The 17381-nt window shown below is 42.1% G+C and overlaps 1 protein-coding gene across 1 annotated transcript in view; it reads right to left on the bottom strand.

The window, feature by feature from the left end:
• Positions 1–17381, bottom strand: part of NPTN (neuroplastin) — a 64970-nt gene that overhangs the window by 21851 nt on the left and 25738 nt on the right. The window contains exons 3-5 of the mRNA XM_075006803.1: positions 15399–15493; positions 6726–6859; positions 3565–3838 (exon numbers count right to left, since the gene is read on the bottom strand). Coding sequence (XP_074862904.1) covers positions 3565–3838; positions 6726–6859; positions 15399–15493 — 503 coding nt within the window. The remainder of the gene's footprint in view (positions 1–3564; positions 3839–6725; positions 6860–15398; positions 15494–17381) is intronic.

The raw sequence follows: 17381 nt of genomic DNA, 5'->3' as shown, positions 1-17381 counted from the left end.
ATGGATCACAGCTGTTTTTCTGGGTGTTAGCATCAGTTTAGAGGAAGATACACTAATGAAATGCCTCAAGATGCTCTGGTGTATGGCACACAAGGGTCAATATTAACTTTTTTAGCAGGTAAAGCTCACAATTTAACACTTCTATTGGCAGGTCCATGGTAAGAATATGATATTACATGTTTTAGATATAATTGAAAGTTCAATGCAAATGGCTCACACAAAGGGACAGCTGATGTTCAACCTTAACTTTGGCATTTCATGACATTAGTGTTTAAAGGAGCGGTCAGTTTAAAAAGTGCTTCTCTTTGAAGTGTTTTGCTTAATATAACTGAAAGATCAGCAACTTTACCAGACTTTGGTTCTTTTAAACATGTGCACTTGACAGCACTGTGTGTACAGTCCTTTTCCTCTTCTTGTGATGGTCTTTTCCACAGCAGTAGCAGAGAAAAACGGTACGGGTGACTGTAAAAGCACAGGAATAGCCAAGATTCCAGAACACATCAGACTCAGAACTTAACTGTAAATTGAGTGGATTTCAAGCTGAGGGATTTCCTTTATCTGAATTACCTAAATGGGGTACACATGAGCCACATCTATACCAGCAAGTTCTTTTGAAATCTTTTGCAGACACAGGGGTTCTTTTGAAATATCCAGCGAAGGGTCTACACACAAAAAGCATTTCAGGAAGAGTGCCTTCTTTCGAAAGCTTATTTCAAAAGAATGTATATGTAGATGCTCTGCAGGCCCTTTTTAATCTAAAAAGCAGTCTTTATGGTTCCTGATTTTTTGATCTCGTTCTTTTGAAAGAGCAGGAGCTGTGTGGACGCTGTCTTTTGAGCTACTTTTTTGTGTGTGGATGCATGCTTGCAAAAGTTCTTTTGTAAGATTGCTGTAGTATAGATGTTGCCATGCAGAAAAGGAAGTGTGAAGAGGGAGGAGAAGAGAAGGAACTCCAGAACCTTGAGCCTAGTTAGCTTGAGAATAGCAAACAAAACAAGCTAATTCAGTTATTTCAACTGTTCGCCTTATCGTTACCAGAGTATCTCCACAGAAGGAGATGATCTTGGGTTTCCTTAAGCATTTGAGAAGAGTGGGCAGACCAAATGAGAAGCCTAAGTATACTAAACTGTTGACACACGCATCATTTTGGGCGCACACAATAAATTTAAGATGTTACAAATGCTTGGAACTTGACCCAGTGAAAGCCCATTTTTAAGATTGTTTGCATGCCAAATTGCATGTGTTAAGATTTCTGCTGTAACCCCTGATTAACCCTCACTAGATAAAGGGTCAAAGTGCAATGAATTATGAAAAGCCACCAATGGAAAAAGGTAGGATTATATCACAGGCTATTCTGGCGCCCAGCCAGGTGCATGTTCTGCTAAGCAAAGGGGTTTGTAAAATGAGGAAAAGACTAGTAAAGAGAACTTTTTTAAAATTCAAAGTTTATCAGCCCACAAGTAAAGTCTTGTGGGCTGGTTGGTTCAGAGCCACCTTAGAGACTAGTTGAGAGTTTTTATACTGCCACCCATCACTACTCTAGTGGTTCTCAACCAGGGGTATTTGTACCCCTGGGGTTACTCAGCTGTCTTCCAGGGGGTACATCAACTCATGCAGCTGTTTGCTTACTTTTATAACAGGCTTACATAAAGTATTATTGAAGTTGGTACCAAGAAATTTCATACAATGACTTGTTTGAACATTTCCATGTTTTAAACACAATACTTATATTCCAGTTCATTTATTTTATAATTTTATAGTAAACATGACAATGTAAGCAATTTGTCAATAATAATGTGTTGCAACATTTTTCTGTTAAGGTCTGATTTTGGAAGCAAGTAGTTTTTAAAAGTGAGGTGAAACTTTGGTCTAGCATGCTCCCATCAGACTCCTGAAATGCTATGTTTATCTGCAAAGGTTGAGAACCACTGCTCTAATATTCAGGCAAATATTCAGAAAATATTTGCAGAAAAGTTGTAGAACACTAAATATACTGGTAACACTACACTACAATGCAGCTTGCTCTGATATGGTAAATATGTTGCAATAGTAGAAAAAAATGTGTCTGAAAATTGAAGGTGCTGGGGGTACATTTTCCTCAAAAAAAAGGTACTTTACAAAAAAGATTGAGAAACATTGCACTATACTATCAGTGAGTATGCATCATTGTGCACCACTTTGTCCCCATGCACATTTCTAACAAGCTTAGCAGTGTCTCAGTACATGCTTTGTAGGCAGTTTTATAGCCACCCAACTTGGCTGAACCAAAGCAGGTTTTCTATGAACCCGCGGTATGCATTGCTCTTTGTCAGAATGACAACTCCAAGCCTCTGCTGTTATAATATGAGGCTGCTTATAAGAAAAACCCTTTTAATAAAGACTTCCTGTTATCTAAGGTATTACTCAGAAATGACAGAGCTATTTTTGCTCTAACTTTGCAGAGAACTTCAAATTTTCATCCTGATCTGAAGACCAATGAATGATCAATCTGTTATACTGCTTCAGCTACAGCAGTTACTGTTGCACAAACTGTAGTACACTGGAGCAGTGTCTGATATAACAGAAGGATTGTTCGATATTATAAAATATTGAATTATGATAGGGAGATAGTAACTCCTGGCTAAACCCTCTTCATCTGATCCATTATTTGAAAACATCACATTCTTAGCATAAGCAATAAGTTCCTCGCTAGCACTCCTTGGCTAGGCTTTTGATTGACAACATTATAAACTGGCTGTTACGTTAAATTCTGTTCACCAGTCCGTGGCTTTCAACACCAGCTTCTCCTCTGAAACTGTCCCCCTTCCTTAGAGAGAGGAAAGAGCTAAAATAAAAATAAAATTAAAAACTACCTTTTCTAAACACAGTACACACTCATGAATCTTACTACCGGCATGGAAGACTTATACCCCAGCTCCTTTTAACTTGGAATTTAACCCAATGGATAAAGCTAAACTAAATGCTTCACATCATTCCTTATTTACACTGTGTAACCTCAGTTACATAAAACACACTGTTGAAAACATTGCTGATGCTTTCAGCAGAAACCAGGATGCAAAACTCAGATTACGAGACCAGAGTCTTATTTAAATATCAATTAACTGATGAATAACTATAAAGAACAGTGAAATCAATGTCTCCCTATGGTCATTTACAGTCAAAATTAAGAACCCGTTAATGTGACTTCAAAACCTATCCTTTGATCAGTAGAACACAGCTTGCCACATTTAGAAGGATACACTATGGACTCAGGTTCAGTTTATTCTCCTATGTTGCATGACTGAAGTGTCAGATCGGACAGCTATAACAGGGAGGGAACATGGAAGTGCTACCAGTTTTACAATGAACATTTCAGAAATCCTGTAATAAGGAGTCCATGGCATGAGGAATTTGGAACAAGCAAATAAGGAATTAATACAGGTACTCTGCACAGCTACAGTAAAGGGTCTACTATTTGGAGAGAACAACTGCTGAAATAAGAACTTTTTCTTGGATTGTGGTGCATATTTTCTCCCAGTGACCTGATTCCGTAAGTTATACAAGTAGGTTTGAGAACACACTTACCATCTGGGACTTCATCTGGTCGCTTCCTCTTCTCATAAACCACTATGATAACAACAAGGATGATAATCTCTGCCAATATCCCCAAGAAGGGCCAGAGAGGGGCCAAGTGGCTGCGCACTCGCAAGATAGTGGTGGCAGAGGCAGAGCCAATTGGATTGGTTGCATTGCACTCATACTCGCCAGGATCCTCACTTATCTGGAGGTTTGTGATACTCAGCTCAGTGTAATTGTCTTTATTTGTAACGAAGAATCGGCCAGAACTGTTGCTGATTTCCTGTAAAAAAACAGAAAGGGAACAGAAGGGGATGTAAATTTTGAGTAATCCCAAGTGACAAACTATCAGGGTATGTCTACACTGCAAATCAAAAAAATCTATGCCAGCAAGTCTCAGGGCCCAGGATCAACTGAGAGTCCTGTGCTACAAGGTTAAACAGAAGTTTAGACCTTTTTCCTTGGGCTGCAGCCCAAACCCTGAAACATGGCAAAGGGGTTGGAGTGGGGTAAGGGGTCTTAGAGACCAGGCTCCAGAAGGAACATCTACATTGCTATTTACAACCTATGGTGCAAGCCTCAATCAGTGAGGCTTGCTGCCACAGGGTCCATTCAGTTACTGTGCTGGGTGGGAAAACTCTAATGACAAAAATTACTTCCTTTTTTTTTTTTAAAAAAACACTGTCAGACATGCAAAAACAGTCTTGATCACAAAAGGATGCATCTACACTTGCATTCCTCTTTTGAAAGAGGCATGCAAATGAGGGGAATTGAAAATACAAATGAGGTGCAGATTTACATATCTGGCGCCTCCTTTGCATATGCCTCTTTCAAAAGAAGAAAAGCAGTTTAGACATTGCTCTTTCAAAAGTAAACCCCCATCTCCGAAAGAATCCTTCTTCCTTTTTTATGGGAATAAGGATTCTTTAGGAGATGCAGTTTACTTTCAAAAGAGCAGTGTCTGCACTACTTTTCTACTTTTGAAAGAGGAATATGCAAATGGTGCCAGATATGTAAATCTGCACCTCATCTGCATTTTCAATTCCCCTCATTTGCACGCCTCTTTCAAAAGAGGAATGCAAGTGTAGACGCACCCAGTGTTCTGTCTTGTTCATCAGTGGATCCGTCAAGTCCCAACTATCAACACTAAGGGTATGTCTCTACTACCAGTGCATTAATGCTGTGACCATTGGGGATTGATTTAGTGGATCTAGCGCAGACCCACTTAAATTGACTGCCAAACTTGCTCCTGTCAACTTCAGTACTCCAGCTGAACAAGAAGCTTACATTAAATTGATGGGAAAGTTTCTCCTGTCGACCCAGTGAAGAATAGACACTGAAAAGTCAATGATATTCATGTAGGTGTAGTTGTGTAACTTTGGTTGAGTTTACCCTGCAGTTTAGACCTGCCCTAAGCAGTAAGTTTGCACAGATGTAGCTAAACATCAGAAATTACTTGCAAGGCTAACAGGTACATACATTTTGATCTGAAAGTTATGAAAGACTGCAAATGTTTCTATGCCATGTTTATCGTTACTTCTGAGAGTTGCCCAGCTGGGTATGTGGACTCAAGACAGGGTTATGTAAAACAGTTTGTTCTATGATGCATTTGCTGGGTATCGTCTTTCCAACTAACATTTAAAATGTATGGACTCTTACTTTATTTCAGATTCAACTGAAATCAATACACAGAAAACAGGTTTGTTAAGTCATTTCCAAGTCTGGGTGCTTAGTATACCTGAGCCCACCCTCAGTTCCAGGGATGAAAGACCTCACCCTTTGGCATTCCAAGGTGTTACTTAAAATTACATCATCTTGGAATTGGGCCTTTTACCTCAGCATTGAGTTCAAGCATCAGGTGGCACACAAGCAAAGTGAGCATTGTCTCAATCTAACCTATAAAGGGATTCTGTTCACATTGCCATGTCAGCTGCAAAATCTCTAAACACTCAAAGAGCTGCAATTTGAGGCTAAGGTTCAAGTACAGAGTTGTGAGGGAAAGGGACCCAGAACAAGAAACACACAGCTTAGGACTGATGCACATCAGATTTGCTCACATCATGCACACGAAACTTGGATGCGATGCATCCATTTTTGGCTTTCCTAAGAAATAATGTGGCTTTCACCATCAAAGAGAGGGGAAATTTTCACTTGAATTCATTGCATTACAGATATATCATGATATTTTCTTTACATATAAACATTTCTGACTCACAAAGTAGAAAAGCCAGGACCATCTAAGATTTCAGCCACTTATTAAATCTTTTGCCCAAGACAAATATCCACATCATCATCCACATGGAAAATATGACTGCCAAAACTCTTACTCTCAACCTTACAGAGAACTTCATGAATCAACTTCATAAGAAAATCAATCTACATTAGTAGATATCATGGTAAAACATCATTTTGTAATGTTTTGGCTGAGATACTTGCCACTCCCAATCTGCTTGCATTATTGCTTTTATCATCACCACCACTGCAGTGAAATGCACCTATACTACAATAGTACAGAATGTGCATAGGATTAAAGCAGCCAGTGACATCAACAGTCATCTTGCATTTTAATATAGACTTGGATAACTAAACTTAGCTGCAGTGTCTCACGTGAATGCCAAGGGTAATTTCTTTACATGCTATAATTGGAAGATTACCTTTCCAGGACAACTGGAGAGTCTGCTTAAAATGAAAGTCAGTGATTAATTCTTGACATGATTTCTTTCTGGAACTGATATTCTTAGACCCTACTGAACAGTTTTTACAGGACTTGCACAATGCATCCTGTTCAAGTTACCTACTGCAAATTACACCACCCTGCCATGTTCTTGGCAGTTCGTTTAGCTGTCACACGCAGCAGCAGTGTAACAAGCACTTTGTTTATATCCCCACTCCTATTGCAAGGGAGACCATTTTTGAAAGCTCTCAATATTCCAGCTACTCAACTTTAAAATTAAGCAGAATTACTTATGTCATTATTAAAGAAATCATTTCCGCTTCAGTGCAGTAAAAATTCAAACAGACACTCTCTCACTGAGGTCAGTTTTTCAAAGAAGTTACAAGGTATTAGAATACCCAGACTCTGGGAACACAATGATTCCAGTTCTTGCTCCTGTCAGAAGTGCCAGCTGGCTAATTCAAACATGCATACTCACTTTATAGCTATCACTCACCACAAACACTCCATTGACCTTCTTGCGCCACAGCCAGTCAGGGTGTGGGAAGCCCACAGATTTGCAATACATGACTGCCTCCTGCCCTTCATTTTTGTTCTCGCTCCGCTTGTGGACAGTGATATCAGGAGCAGCTATAAAACACAAACAGAAATTTTGCATTTACAAACCATTCCTTCCTAAAATAATTATTTCCAGCTCTGAGAACATCTGCCCTTCTAAGCCACATCCAAGTAAATCACGAAGCAAACTCCCACGTCTACCCCCATTGAAAAGTTCAGGCTGTAAAGACTGGGAGACGACGAACTCACCTAACCCTCAGTGTTGAGAGCCAGTCACAATAATTATCTTCTGATTAGTCCCCTTCCCTATTCAGGGAAGAGGCCTATAAGGCTGAAGCTCCTCCACTGACCTCAACTGCAGCTGGCCCATATACAAAACAATTTCATCCTACAGATGTTTTCGGATTTATGGACAGATTTACAATGTCTCAGAATAATCTCTCACCCGGTGGAGCAGCTGAGGATTTTGAATGGATTGTCTGCTTTGTACTCTAATTTGCAGGAGCTCGAGGTCATGCCAAGCTAGTAGAAAAGCAAATTTCCCAAGGCTTGGGAAAATGATGTAAGGATGGGATTATGAGTAGGATGGGATATGACCTAAACCCTGGATGGTTCCAACACCTACAGCCTAAGAAAGGGCCTGTTACTCCATAACAGGGATAGGCTTAGAAAAAGGAGTGAAGAGAATTCTAACCACCACCACTAAAGAGACATGATTTAGAGACTTCTCAATCTCACATGGATGGTATTTGCAATATATAAGGGCTTGCAGATACTGTAGTTTCCTTTATATTGGGTTTCTCCCATCCATCCTACTCATAAGTCTGCATTCCCCAGGAGGCTTATGAGTAGGGTAAAGCCCCAAAAGAAGATTACAGTCGTGTGGGAGCTATGCACAAAGAATGGGGCCCTTATACCAGCACCAATTCCCGCCCCCACCCCCCAAGAGATGCCTAAATTGAAATCAGAGGTGAAACCCCTTTGCTGTTTTCAAGGATTCTTTTTAAACTGAGCTTCCTGTTTGAAATAGGGAACTACCAGAAGCTTTTGAAAGCTTTTCACATCAATTTAAAAAAATTCTGATTGCCAGTATTCCTCTAGTAGAGAATGAGCCTCCTTCAGATTAATCCAGTGTTCCCCAAACTTTTTAGCTTGCATGCCCCTCTCCCTTGCCTGCACCCAGCTCCCAGAGTTGGGGCCAGGAGCAGGGCCTGGACTCAAGTGAAGAGGGGTGGGCACAGATGGGGTAAGGAGCGGAGGCTGTGGCCACAGGGCTGGTAGTGAAGTGTGTGGTCAGCAGGCAGGACCCCCAGCAGGCAAAGCCCCAGATGCAGAGCCAGCATTCAGACAGACCAGGAATGGAGCAGGGAGGTTCTCTTTCCCCTGCCTGCCCCATGGGAACTGGCCCAGGTCCCTGCTCTGCCTTCCCTCTTTCTCTGTCTCCAGAGGGTACATGCCACACAGTTTGAGGACCTTGGGATTAACCTTCACCAACTCTAGGGGATTGTATCCAGTGTCAAAGATACACCACATGAATTCTGTGCCGCAATGCTTATACTGTACACCTGTTTGGAGAGGGCAGCATGGTTTTGGTCATTCAGACATATGGGACTTGGAGTCAGGAGCTCTTGACTTCTCAGCCCAGGTCTGCCACTGAATTTGCTGAGTGGCCCTGACCAGGACATTAATTTTTCTCCCATGTTATAGGTGGACAATCTGTGGAACTATCTGGCAAGTAAGATTAATGCTCATAAAGGTTTTGATGAGAACTACTACGTAAGTGCAAAAAGTCAAGGTGAACAGATCTCTGAATGAGTGTGTTTGCCTGTGATACTGCCCTTACAGTGACAATCAGCTGGTTGGTTCCTTCACTGAAAGGAGGTAACAGATTGGGTATTGCCATGACCCCCCATTTCATAGTTCAAAGACCTCTTCTATTCTGACTTCACATCTTACAAATAAGCACAACTTGTTTCTTTACCTTCCAAACAAGTAAGTTGAGGAAAAACTAGCCTGAGACAAGCATTCCATTTAAAGACTAGAAAATGCTCTTTGAGTAATACAGTGCAAAATAATTGCCATGATGATACCAAGAGCTTCTTTTTCCTTGTGGCTGAGAAGTATTTTCACAATAAAACTGCAGGATGCGATTATATCCCAAGGGGCAGATTCAGTCTCCACCAATGAGTTGTTTTGGAGGTCTTTTTTATTCTATTTGCTGTACTGACTTGAATAATCAAATGTATCTAATGTCCTAAATTCATTTTCAGCTGCATTGTGCAGGAAGGAACAGCCATTTTCTACCATTCCTTCTGTGGGGACAGTGGCAAAGGAAGCTTTGCACTCAAGTGAGCACTGGAATAACTTCCAGTGTCGGGAATCTGCTGCTGGAGCACTTGGCTGGATTAACAGATCATGGCCCAGGAGTCACATAACAGGCCACATGTGACATAATTAGGCTAGCAAGCGATGGCTCTAAAGGTGGTAGTGCAACTCATCTGCCAAGTGAAGGGTCAGCTCAGGCAGTCCAGTGATCCACTCTGATCTCTCAAGGTGTTACATAGCAAGACGCTGCAATTGCAAAACTGGCCAGGGATGGCAAGAGTGTTATTTATAAACAAATGCACATTATACAGGGTAAACCAGGAGATACTCTATCCAAAGAGACAATTAAGTGCACAAGCAAACTAAAGAAAGGAGTTACCAATATTTTCCTCCGCCAATTACTGGGAGAGCATTACCTGAGCCCATGATGGGCACTAAACATTCAGAAAAGCGGGAGGGGGGTGTTTTGAAGACCTTTAATCAACTAAGGGAAAACTACCTTTGTGCTCCACACTGCCATGTGGGGTGCCTAGGCTCACTGCCCACTTCCAGTGCCTCCAGCAGGAATGAGGAGCCATGTCTCCACTGGATGAGAAACCAATTCTTATAGCAGAATTCTAAAAGGGAGGGGACACAAAGCAAGGGCCAACAGAGCACGTGGGAAGATTCCTGGGCCTGACCCAGTGGTCACTCCTGCCTGCTAGTTTGGAAGACAGGACCAGGGGAATTAAGTGAAGACCATGCAGTCATGGAGATCCCTAAAGATGCTTCGGGTTGTACACTGAGAACGTGAGGTGCAGGGATTACATTCCATTTCATGGAACAGAATAGGCAGGAGGGAGGGGTGAAAGACAATGGCTAGCAGGTGACAAGGTGACAGTCCTAAAACTGGCACCACAGGATTTATCAAGGGAAACTGTAAATTGCTCTCATTAGGGAAAAGGAGAAACAGGATTTATTGGCTTAAACTGTAGCCTCTCTCAGTCTCCATCTGTGAGCACTGAGCTTTTCACTGCCATGTATCAGCAGAAAGGAAAGCAAAAGGCAAGTGTTGCAGAGAGGAAGGTGCAGTTAATCAGGACTAGTAATGCTGGCCCACTTTTACACCATGGAGGGCAGAAGAGAAGTTTCTAGGGCAGTCATTCCAACTGCAGGATGACCTAGAATTCTCCTAGAGTCAGGAAGATAATTACCTGCCTTTAAGGAGAGGACGTTTGTGCTGGATTACCTCAAAATACAGCATAAGTGACAAGGATACGTTCTACTTTATTTCTGGAGGTAGTTACAAAGCAGCCATTTCCAATTCCACGAGGACAAACACTATTTCTAGCACACAGCCTATTGAAGGGAGCATGATACAGAATATTAACATTCCAGAGCCCGCAATGCTAGCTGGTGTTCAACTAGTGACTGAGCCAATGCTTGTTCTGCCAAAAACACTGGCTATTTGGCAGATCTGTTTTACTGTGTGGATTAAAATGAAGCAGTAGACACCCCACTGGTTCACATCAGGGACTTAGAGCCCAGTGGGGGCTGAAGCTAGCCCAGTGGCTTGAGCATTGCCCTGCTAAACCCAGGGCTGTGAGTTCAATCCTCAAGGAAGCTGTTTGGGGTCTGAGGCAAAGAAGATGAGGAAAAAAAATCCATCAGGGATGGTGCTTGGCCCTGCCAACAGGGTAGGGGACTGGACTTGATGACCTCCTGAGGTCCCCTCCAGCTCTACGAGATGTATAACAGAAGCATAGGAGTGGAAGGGATCTCAGAAGATCATCTAGTCCAGCCCACTGCACCAAGGCAGGAGCAAGTAAATACAGACCATTCTTGACAGGTATTTATCCAACCTCTGCTTAAAAACCCCAAGTCATGAGGATTTCACAACCTCCCTGGAAACTGTTCATTTTTGACTAATTACCAACCTAAATCTCCCTTTCTACTCATTAAGTCCATTGCTTCTTGTCCTATCTTCTTGGGACACTGAGAACAGTTGAGCACTGTGCTTTTCTTCAAATACAAATCAGGACTGTTTAAGATTGTTACGATGTCCTCTTCCCCTCAGTCATCTCTTCTCAAGACTAAACTCCAGATGGTGGGTGGTTTTTTTTTTAAACCTTTGTAGGTTAGATGTTATTGCTTTTATTGCTGTCCTCTAGACTCTCTCCAGTTTGTTCGCATTTTTTCTAAAGGGTCACTCCCAGCATGGACACGGGAGACTTCACCAAATGCCAAATACAGTGAAACAAATTACTTGTGTTTTTACATAAAACACTGTTACTTCACCCCAGAAAGGCATTTGCCTTTTTGCAATTGCATCAACTAAATGCAAGCTCAGATTCAATTTGTGATCCACTACAACCCCATGGTCTTTGTCAGCAGCACTACCACTTCCAATTATTCTCTACCTTGTAGTTAGGATGGCAAAATTGAACACACAAATGTAATACTTTACCCCACCCACCTTGGTGTAATCTGCAAATTTCCATCCCATTTTCCTACACCACTAATGCACATATTGACTAACACTAAAACCAGGATAACCAGGCCAAAGTTCTTCTCTAATACAGTCTTCTAGCTACACTAAGGGATTTCTTATACACGTGATCCACAGCTGGAGCACTGAGGGAGAGGTTTGGAAATGAAGCCTTTTCTCTTCTAACTGGATTTAGATTTCACTCAAGTTTTTATGCAGTGGTGTTTATCAGAATAAGCAGGGGACTGGAAGTCACACTATAATCCCTGCCTTGATACAGATTTACTATGTAATCCTAGACATCACATTCTTTGCCTCAGTTTCCCCATTTACAAAAAAGCTAATTGATTTCTCATTCATTACACCTCAGAAGTTATTTTTGTAAAATGCTTTCATGCATTTTATTTTTACATTACGAAAAAGAGCAAAACACCACAACACGTAAGCTCACCAGTAAGACAGGGGGCTATGTTGCACTATATTTCACTTCTCATTAATAATTTTGAGACTAACAAGTTAGAGCCGTTCTGAAAGCAAGAGAAAATTCTTTACATTAAACGCACCATATTCCTGTTAGTTAGAAATTGCGTCTGTCCATTTATCCTGAAAGATAATCCACTACCCAGTGACAGAGACGTGTTCTTCTGGGAAGGAACTCGGCATGGGCCCTCTCTCATCCCCATTGCTTCAGACAGTTATGTCATGACCACACAGTACAACAGCACAACCGCTGTCTGACATAGTATGTTTAGAATTGATCCTCAAAAGTAAAATTTCTTTCTGTATATAAAGTGTTTTGACCTGTGGGTGGAATTTGGTCTGTATCGTCCAGTGAAGACAATGGGAGGTATATGCTGTCAGTAGAAAGTGATATGCAGGGAGAGCTAGTGTGCAAAAAGAATAATTCAGGAGCATGCCCATATTCCCTTAACCCTTGGAGTTTTTAAATGGGAAAAAACTACAGTCAAGCAAGCAGCTAAAAATACAAAGGATTGTGGGAATACAACAGTGATCCAGTAAAGGAGTGGACTGAGTACACTTTCCGTATTTAGTATGCATTAAGTAGGCCTGAAAGATTTTTCATCTCTCCACAATCACATTACAATTCTGGTCTGGTCTAAGCTTTAAAAACTGCATGGAGACCTAGTAAAACAGACACAGATGAGTAAATACCTTTACCCCTCAATTGGTAAAACTTTCAACTTAAGGCAACCCCAATACACAATTTCAAACCTATTTAACTTAACTAATAAGTTGGTAATACCTTTGAGTTTCCACAGTTGGACTTCTTCACTTGTGGTGTTGGAAAGCACAACCAACCAACCCTGAGACCTTGTAAAGGTTTTCCCTCTAAAGCTAGGGAGGATGGGAGAGGACTTTCCTGACCTTGCTGAAGTAAATACAAACAGGAAATAAACAGGAAATTGCTCTGCAGCAATGTGAGACATTCTTTTTAGAAGTCCAATCCTTACAGTTCTCCTTTAAAGCCATGAAGTTGCACTTAGATATTTTCAAGAACAGCTTAAACCTAAGTCTGCTCACTCTTCACTTAACCTGTTCCTTATTCTGAAAGATTATTTACTTCTAAAGAGCTCTCTTAGGAACAATCATCTTTGATCCCAAAGGCCTAAGAAGAGATCTCTTTCCCTGGTAGAAACCAAATAATGAAACTGTTACCAGTCAATATAAAAGGAGCAAGCACAGGTCGGACCTCCCTGGCTCAGCACCCTTGGAACCTGACTGATCCTGATTGAGGGAATTTGCCAGACTGGGGGGCGTACCCTGCCTCAGGCCCCCACCTGCCATCCTTCCCTACTCTGGCTTTATTTCTGTCCCAGCCAGCGCCCCCCATATCTCAGACAGCCACCTTACCGCTGGTTCCCCCAGCCCAGCTGCTGGTAGTCCTAGCCCCACTGGGCTCCCACCCCAGCAGTGCCCCCAGCCCTGTCACTGGGCTCCCACTCTAGTAGGGCAACCATCTGCCAGCCCTCCTCCCACTAGCCTCCAAGCCCTGGGGCACTCTGGTCCAGGAAAATCTATAATCTGTTACCTCTACTGTCCTCCTAGGCTTAATTCAGTAGCTCAATTATACAACATCCTCAGTACAGGCAGAGAAGTTCCTGATCTATCTATTAACAGAGAGTAAGCCGTGCTAGTCTATACACTATCAAAACAAAAAGCAATCAAGTAGCACTTTAAAGACTAGCAAAAAATACCATCACTGGACCTAATCAGGTTACTCACAGAATCACAGGCACTCTCTCATGCTCCTCTACTAACATCATATATGCCATCATGTGCCAACAATGCCCAGATGCTTTGTATATTGGACAGACTTCTAACTCCCTTAGACAAAGGGTCAACGGGCACAAAACAGACATCAAAACACTCCAGATCCACAAACCAGTTAGTCAACATTTTAATGGAATGGGACATTCTGTCAATGACCTCAAGGTATGTGTGTTACTGAAGAGACATTATCGCTCCTTTTTAGAGAGAGAAGTGGACGAGCTGACTTTTATATTCAAATTTGGCACATTAACACATGGTTTAAATCGTGATGGGAACTTTCTGAGTCACTATAGGGGCTCGTCTGCATACTTGGCTCAATCTAATTCTTGATCTTCCCCCCTACCCCTCCACACTCTGATTTGCTCACCTTGATTATCTTTTTCTGATTTGTCCTCCTTGCTTACTGTTTTTGGTTCTCTGTGTCTTAAATATCGATTCTGTTCTGTTCTGGCTATGGTCTGAAGAAGTGGGTCTGTCCCACGAAAGCTCACCTAATAAACTATTTTGCTAGTCTTTAAAGTGCTACTTGACTGCTTTTTATCTATTAACAGTCTGTTTGCCTCTGCTAAAGGGCCTTCCTTACAGGATACCACAAGAACATCTCAAATGACTATGGTTAGAATCTACCCCTATATAACAGGGTTTTGGCATCACTGGCCCAAACAACTCATTTAAAAGACAATGATCTGTCTTTCCTTGTTACTTAAAATTAGGACTGGAACAGCAATAAACAAAGTTTTATACTTTTTAATTAAGTTGGAGACAACAGGTAGGATGGGATGGAAATTAAACCCATTCAGTGTAAGTTTAGGGACTTGATATATGATAGAGCTAAAGGAAAAGGGCAAATCTGAAAGGGAATGACATTTACATAGTTGGTTGCAAGGATTGTGTCATGCGGAGTACTGAGCTGCCTCTTCATCTGACTGACCAAGCTCTAATGTGTGCTTCAGCTCAACACCAAGTCTATCTTTAGCCTCTTAAGTAGTTTATAAAACTACTGTTAAATGGATAGGGCAAGAAGAACGGCCACTTGTGCAAGGGGAATAATTGAGAAACCAGTGCCACCATCTGGTTCAAATCACCTCTCCAGCCTGGAGCTAAATTTTGGCAACCAGTGGCATATAGGCCTCAGAGAAATCCAGAGCCATGGCAACCTGAACTGGTTTAATTTACTTAGATGCTGGGTTAATACCACCTGGGGCTATGGAGTGAGAAGAGAACAGAGAAGTTTTCACTATACACTGCAAAAACAGTCATAGCCAGGGTACAGTACTAGAATGTAATGAACCAGGATACACCTCCAGAAGGTTTGGCTCTACATACGAGTGACTGTGATGACTGTGGATAGAAAACATTATCGCAATGGGGCCACTCTTCACTGAGATATGCTAACACTGGGAAGGCAACACAAGGAAGGCGTCACTCAAATTAATTACGTAGCATGGTGAAGACTAGCAATAAAGAGGACATGGAAAAGAATACTGCTCAGACACAGTCGTCGGGAGAAAGAAAAACCAAAAATACCTTTCACTTCTATAGTGGCGTTGGCTACAGGTGAGTTTGCAAACATAAACACACATAAGTACTCCCCTGACTCCTCTGCTCTGGGCTTTGAAATCCTGCAGGCACAAGGAGAGAATGTGTGTTAGAGGCACTGGTAATTATTTTTAGCAATTGAAAGGCGGCATGCAAACAACTTTAATTCAACGTAATCAGTTTCAGAATGGTATCACAAACTGGTAAAATGTTCACGAAACAAAAAAGCAGTCCTTGAAAACAGTCCTTAAAAACCAAGAATATAATTTATTGGGTGATGAACTTTCATGAGACAGGCCCAGACCTGAAGAAGTGGGTCTGTCCCACAAAAGCTCATCACCTAATAAATTATATTTTTAGTCTTTAAGGTGTTACAGGGAAACCTCTTTTGTTTTGCAAAGATACAGACTAACATGGCTCCCTCTCTGGTAAAATGTTAGGCGATTACGATTTTATCCTGAAACATGTTTGTAGAGGATTCCCTCAACAATAGAGTCTGACCAATCAGAATGACAATCAGTATTAGTATTTCCAAAGAAATGTCTTTTACTGTAAAACAGGAAATTTCAGCATCACTCCGACTTTAAGCGCTGTGACCAGTTTCACTCCACAAACCGCAATTCAAATTATCTCCTTGGCACCTGCACTCATTGCCATTAATAGGCATACTTAATTCCCCTGCGGGACATGAAGATCTGCTTCCCAAGAGATGAAATGTATCCATACTTCTGCATCATAAACAGATGAGTTACAGCCAGTTAGGAGATGACTAAGGTTAGAGGGACAATCAAGATTGACAAGACCAATCCATTCCCTCATACTAGAAATAGGGCAAGACTGGCCAAACTATGCCTTGTGAGCTGTACGTGGCTCTTTTACAGTTAAAGTGCAGCACACGGAGTCCCCCATTCACATTCCAGACTGAGGGAGAGGGGAAGCTGGATGAGAACTCAGATTATGTCGTGCCGTAGGACCTTCTGCCAGAGACAACTGATGCCTGCTGACAGTGGGGGCAGGGGTGTCACAATTTAAAGGTTCAGCCCCCTCACTCCTGTAGCCTGAATCATGCCCCTCCAGGTGCACATCCCCCTTATGCTCCAAAGTCCCGCCCTGCAGCTCCCAAGGATTAACTCCTTTGGGGGGCAGTGGCGCACAGCTGGAAGCTGCAGAGGACTGTTGCTTTAGATCCTTAGGTAGAATCAGCAGCTCTCTACAAGCTCCCAGGGTTTTCTGATGTCTCTCCCCATGGCTGCAGCTCCCAGCTTGTCAGCTCTGTGTGGGGAGGGGGACAAGTAGCACCACACGACCAAAAAGCCCTGGCTAAAATTGGGGGAATGGTGGGAGGGAGTGTGACTCTACGTACCCCCCTACATGTTGCTGCTAAGCTTCTGCCTAGCAGGGAGGGAGGGTGGGTCACAGGTTTTCAGTCCCATAGGGCACACCTGCTGGAGCTCACAGGTTCAGCAGGAGTGGGGCTTCAGCCTGGAGACCTTACAGGCCCATTTTGCATTCCTCATTGTCTTCTCCATGGCTTTTGAGCACTGCTCTGCGGAGCGAGCTATGAGAATGCTACAGTCCTAGTTCTGGAGACAAAGTATCATACTGGGCGAGACCAAAAGACTCCAGGTTCCTGAGAGTCAAACAAACTGAACAGGGGAGCAAGTGACCCATCCCTTGTTGCCTATTCCTAGTTTCTGGAAAATAAGTAGAGGATAGAGACATCATCGCTGAATATCCAGGCTCATAGCCACTGATGAACCTATTCTCCATGGATTTATCTAGCTTTTTTTTTTAAACCTTATTGTAGTCCTGGCCTTCACAACATTGTATGGCAAGGAGATCCACAGGTACAATGTGTGTTGTGAAAAACACACTTGTTTCTTTAAAACCTGCTGCCTATTAATTTCCTTTGGTAGACCCTCTTTCTATTAAGTGCTGCATTTAATAAAGTATTTGTTAAGTTTGACATTT

The sequence above is a fragment of the Carettochelys insculpta genome, chromosome 12 (genome assembly GCF_033958435.1).
Source record: "Carettochelys insculpta isolate YL-2023 chromosome 12, ASM3395843v1, whole genome shotgun sequence".
Classification (NCBI taxonomy): domain Eukaryota; kingdom Metazoa; phylum Chordata; order Testudines; family Carettochelyidae; genus Carettochelys; species Carettochelys insculpta.
Note: the sequence above shows the minus strand (reverse complement) of the source record. Positions and strands in the feature narration are given on the sequence as shown.